A 5,884-nucleotide genomic window follows, 5' to 3' on the forward strand; every position below is an offset into this window, starting at 1 on the left:
CCCCCGATAAGTTATTTTTATGGTATTCAAACAATGTAATTGATTATTCAAATAGAGAAGGGTTCGCTCCTGAGATATTCTTAAAGTTACTTTTAAATACCCAGACTTATCCAACATAAGATTGTAAAAAAAATCTCTTTTTGTATCTATTACAATTAAGCTTTAAGGATATTGCACAGAAACAAGTTAAAACTTAAAACAATATATACTAAACGCCAATAATCTCAACCATGGATATTTCAAAATAAAAATCCAATAAGAGTATGAAATTAATTGTACCTACATAATAACCTTGAATGCAGATAAAATAGACAAACAAGAAACTGACTAGGAACGCCTAGAACAAGACCAGGCTACAAAAAAATCGTATTAATTGTTTTCGTTAAATATAATTTGTAAGATTGATAGCTTCGTAAAATATAAATAATAGAAAAAAATCGATCATGAGAGGGTTTTAAATCTACGTGTTACCATTCCGGGGAATCATAATCGATTTTATTATCATGAATTATTTCTATTCCTCAAATTTTTAAATATGTATATAAAAATTGCATTCAATGTCAGTATAATACAAAATAATTGATGATATAAATAAAAAGAAACCATGATTTTCAATGTTTTATTTAAAACTCATTTGCACAGATGTAAAGGTAGCTAAGTCCTAGCTTATACGCTCGGTAAATCGTGATAAACAGAACATAGTACATAATTGACATGATGTTTCAGGTTGCTGCTTTATAGTTTTTTTTTTCTTTTTGTAAGATATCCGCATATTATTTTAAACAAATATGTACGACTATTGCGATAACTTTAAATAAATAAGATATAACTACAACCTACGGTGACAGAAAAAGGTTGGTACGAATTAATGAAACCACTTTTATATTCTTATTCGAATTTAGTGATTTCAACAGCCTTTCAACTTTCGTATCTACCTAAAACTGCGAAATTATTTCAAAGTCTACCAGCACTTTTGTATCAAAATCTAAGGATATTATAAACCGATGTATATTAAAAAGTGATTTCCAAAAGTTGTTGGCCACTTTTACTTAACAAGTGCTAGTAAATACGGGAGCCTTTACGAATTAAAGAAAGCAAGGTATTAAATAAATTCACTTTCTGTAAGACGTGAAAAGAGGAAAAGTTTCGGCCGAGGCTGTTAACAAAAAGCATCGATCAAGACTTTTCTAATTAATTGAGATATGCTCCTGTATTTCTAAATTAAAACAATCACTGGTCTTAAACATGGCTTAAGTACTATACACCTAACATATATAAATTATTACAAATTAAGGCATTTACAACATCAGAATTTCTTAAATACAATAAAGATACTTCATATTTACACGATACTAGATCACTACTGCATCATCGTGTAAAAATAAAGAATTGACTAATGTGATATCGGTAAATCAATTTAGTTTACAATCAAAATGGTCAAGATTTCGGCGATCTTAAATGACCTAAGAAGCAGAAACAATGCGCGTTTACGCATTTATTGTTGAAGTTCTTAAACGTGCAAGTTTGCGTTTGGTCAATTTTACTTACAGCTGACATATACAAAATTTTGATTAAGTATAATAATTGGCATAGTCTCATATCAACTAGCTTTATCGTTTGGCACTAAGTTTTGTTGATTGAAGTCATATATACCCTTTTAATCGCTCAGTAAATATGAGTCCAGTATTTAGTACATTAATCACAGTCACCATTTTAAACAAGTGCCACTTTTACATGAAAGAAAGAATCAATTAAAGTAATATAAATATATATGTATATATATGACACAAAATCTTAAACTAATCCATCGCGAAGTTTGAGCATTATTCTTGTGCATCAAAGATTATATGAAAATTTTATTATCACAAAGATGATCTAATCTCCGTGACCTTTAACGCAATTTATTTCGGATTAAATTTTTCATCTCCTTCGTCGAGCTGACACTGCGGCTGCTATCATTTGCCGCAGCATCGGTTCAGGTGTGCATGCTTTTGGATCACATTTCATTTGACCGTCACCTCCGCATCTGAAATGGTAAATCATTTTTGTAAAAAATAAATAAGTTATTATGTATAGCAATTAATAATAATAGCACATTTTTTTTCGTAATTCATAATTATATTTTCTTATTAAATATAACTTACGTGCAATGTAGGCAAGGTCCTGAAGATGCTCGCACTACTTCTCCAACTTTGTACGTACGACCTTGAATATGGCAGCCTTTTCTTTGCGCAGTACCCTTATATGCATGAGGTAGGAAATGTGGAGGAAGAGTGGTAGTTGTGGTTGTAGTCGTTGTAGTTACATTGACAGTGGTCGCCATGGACACGGGACACTCATAGCGAGGACAGCAGAAGCCTTGAATTGGTTCCTCATGACATCCATGAATAGGGGGAGGGCAACTTTGTTGTAAACAAATGATGTCACTTCTAAAGCAGAAACAAAAGTCGCATGGGTCGTCCCGAGGTATTTGTTGAGCCGAAACGTAAACTTTTCCTCCATAACGACAGGTGCCAGGTCCGAATGCTTGATCTTCTTCTCCATAATCTGGTTCCTGATCATAGCCAGTCTGAGGGAATTCAGGTGTTGGAACGTCTTCTGTGGGTTGTAAGTCACTAGGTATTATAGGTTTTGAGGTTATTGGTTTGGTCGTGACGGAGGAAGTGGATTTGTAAACATCATCCGGAGTAGAAGTTATTACAGGAGTAACTGTAGTGGGTTCGTAAGCAATTTCAGATGTTGGGAGTTTGGTTGTTCTACTATCTTCAGCAGGTATCTTGGTTTCAACTGGAATGTCAGCTAAGTCATGAGATTTTTCAGTTGTGATCGGTATGTTTGAATCAAAGTAGGATGTCGGCTTCTCTGCATCTTCTGGAATCATGGTAATACGTTCTTCATTTTGCATTATGTTCGGGACGGGTGAAATTGTTGTTTTTTCATCTAAATTAACGGGTTTTTCATCACTTGGTGTATCCTTCTGGGAAAGTATCGCTGAAATTGTAGTAATATCAAATTGACTACCAGAGGCTGTTGTTGGATATTTTTGTTCATTAGTTTTATCGATACTCTGTGACGTAGTACTTTGTGTTTCTAAGAATTCAACACTTGTTGCTTCGTTTAATTTCTCCGTTTCGGATTCTTCATGTGGTATTTCAGTAAACAATTGATCGCCTCGTTCTGTAGATTTTATATCTGTTGTTTCAACTGTAGAAACTTCACCTACAGGAATAACAGTGGTTTCTTCAATAATTTGATGCGTGTGCTCTTCTAATTCCACAAAGTATGGAGTAGTTTCTGAGAATTTATATTTAGTTTCTGTTGTTGTTTCCAATTCTGTTACTTTACCATCTGGTATATTTTCTACGGTGGTTGTCATAGTATCCGACAATGTGGGTTTAGGTTCTATTTTATCCAGAATAGTGCTTTCTTCGGATACTTTAGTAACAAATTTTTCGTCTGGGGCCGTTTGTTTTTCAAGTAAGTTTAATTCAGTAGTATAATCAGCTCTGTTGTCTGATTTATCAACATGCACTTCTTTTTCAGGAACTGTAGGTTTTTCATCTTCGGAGGCAGAAGGTTCCTTTGTTTGTGTTTCCTGGTACATTTCTGTCTTAAAATCATCGGGTAACATGTTATTGGTTGGTAAATTATTTATTTCTGTTGTATGCCTATCTGAAACATTGTCCTCGGTACTAGACGAATCGAAAATACTCTCAGGTGTTTTAGTTGATATTTCAGGTACTTCTGCTAGTTCGTTATCTGATGAAGATGTCGAATGAATAAGATCAGGTTTTATTGTTGTTGCAATTTCCACCGTAATTGTTGCTTGCTCCTTATCAATATGAGGTTGTGTAGATAGTTCTAAAGATGATTCCGTCGTGTGATGTAAAACTTCTTCAGTGACATCCTTTGAAATTTCGTCCGCTATAAGAGTTGTTAAATATTGAGGATTTTTAGTTGTTTCTTGTATAATGGAAGTAACGTCCTTCATTTCGTAACTTTCAGTAACACTTTCATCTGTGGGAGTGTCACGTGTCTCTTGCTCAGATATAATCGGAATGGATTGATCAGTAGAAGGTGCTTCTTCTTTTTCTGTACCTACTTTATCAAATTCAGTACTTGATTCAGTTACCTTTGCGGTTTCAGATATTTCATACATTTTTTGTGTAGTTGCATCTTCTTGTTGAAGTTTTTCAGTGGTTGTAGATATGAAGGAATCTTTTATCTCTTGTGTTGTTTCCGCAGTTTCCTTTTCTAATTCATGTTCAGTGCTAATTAAAAATGGAGTTTCTGTGGGACTTTGAGGGTTTGTTGTAATTAATTTAGTACTTAGTTCACCTTCCGTTGTTGTAATAATACCGAAAGACTGCGTCGCTGGTGTGGGATATTTATATTCAGTTGTGTATTTATAAGATGTTTCTTTATCTACCGTCTCACTTTGTTGGGTAGTAACTGGTTCCTCTAATAATGTAGTATCCGGGGATGTCTTATGATCAATTTGCGTTTCAGTCTGTACATTTATGTTTGATTCTATAACTGTTACTTTTTGTACGCTTTCTGTTGTAGTTTCATGTGATGTAGACATGCTGTGTGAATCGGTCACAAGTGACATTGGAGCTTCCGTTTCTTTGTCCTTTACGTGGGAAATATCTGTAATTGCTTCTATTTTTTGGTCTGTTACAACTTCAATCATACTGGACGTTGTCGATGATATCGTTTCTGGCGTATCACGTAAATCATGACTTTCAGTCGTAATTGAGAATTCAACTTCATTAGATACCGTATTTTCTTTTTCATCATTCTTATATGATAAAGTCGTCGGATTTAATTCACCAGACATGTCAGTTACCTTTTGGGAATCATCTAACTCAGGTGTATCTAGTATTTTATCGGTAACGATTTCTTCGGTGATGGAATAGGTTACTTTCTCAGTCGCTTCAGAAATCTCATAATTTTTCTTAGTAGTGCTAGGATACATTTCTTGAGATAAATCTGAAACAGTGCTTACAGGCTTATGACTACCAGTAGAGGCATCCGGAATATCTGTTACAGGTATGCTTGTAGCAGATTCTGTCAATTCCTCTGCCAATGTATATTCTAATTTAGGTTTTTCTGTTGACACAGATGTCTCGAGGGTGGGTCTACTTTCTGTAGACGTAGCGGGTATATCAGTCATAATGAATTCTGTTTTTAATTCATCGTCCTGTTTAACAGTCACGGTTGCTAGAGTATCTCCGACATTGCCTGTGTTAGCTATTGAAGGAGGTGTACTTTGTTCTAATACTACTGGTATTTCGGAAACTATTATTTCTTTGGTGGGTTCATAATCATTGTATGCCACAGTAGATTCTGTGTCCGTTTCATGTTTGAATTCAGTATCTGCAGAGCTGGTACTTTCAAATGCTTTTGTTGTTTCTTCTGCATTAACAGTAACTTCTGTTTTCTCTTTTTTAATGTCTATATTTAGTCCTAAAGTTGTAGCTTCGTTTGAAATAGCAAAGTCATTTGTTACAATATCTTCTGGTGCATCAGTAAATGTATCGATTTTCGTCGAAGATTGAATTGTACTCAATGTCGTATGTTTCTCTAAGGCATCACTTGTGTTTTCTGATGAATCCTGATCTAATAAAGATGGTTTAGTTACTGTCTCTATATTTTCAGAAGTTCCAGTTTCTTTAGGAGAAATATCTAAGGTAGAGTCAGTGCTTACATAATTAGGTTGATCAGAGTGTGTTTGAGGTACTTCGGTTATCCTATCGGTATCCGTTGTTAAGTCATATGAATTTGAATCCTGGGTCTTATCATGTTGAATAGATGGAGTTGTCTTTATTTCTTCTTCTTGAGTTTTTTGTGAATCTGAATATTGATTTATATCATCTTGAAT

At 34.2% G+C, this 5,884-nt stretch overlaps 2 protein-coding genes across 2 annotated transcripts in view; one reads left to right on the forward strand and one right to left on the reverse strand.

Annotated features, from left to right (window-relative positions):
* Positions 1–658, forward strand: part of LOC119834855 (mucin-3A) — a 23,235-nt gene extending 22,577 nt beyond the window's left edge. Inside the window, exon 7 of the mRNA XM_038359373.1 lies at positions 643–658. Coding sequence (XP_038215301.1) covers positions 643–658 — 16 coding nt within the window. The remainder of the gene's footprint in view (positions 1–642) is intronic.
* Positions 606–5,878, reverse strand: LOC119835328 (filamentous growth regulator 23-like). The gene is made up of 2 exons (XM_038360085.1): positions 2,145–5,878; positions 606–2,026 (listed from the first exon to the last, which is right to left on the reverse strand). The coding sequence occupies exons 1-2, from the start codon at positions 5,174–5,176 to the stop codon at positions 1,921–1,923; spliced, it is 3,138 nt and encodes a 1,045-aa protein (XP_038216013.1). The 5' UTR covers positions 5,177–5,878; the 3' UTR covers positions 606–1,920.
* Positions 5,879–5,884: the final 6 nt, after the last annotated feature.

This window comes from Zerene cesonia, chromosome 20 (assembly GCF_012273895.1).
Source record: "Zerene cesonia ecotype Mississippi chromosome 20, Zerene_cesonia_1.1, whole genome shotgun sequence".
Lineage (NCBI taxonomy): Eukaryota > Metazoa > Arthropoda > Insecta > Lepidoptera > Pieridae > Zerene > Zerene cesonia.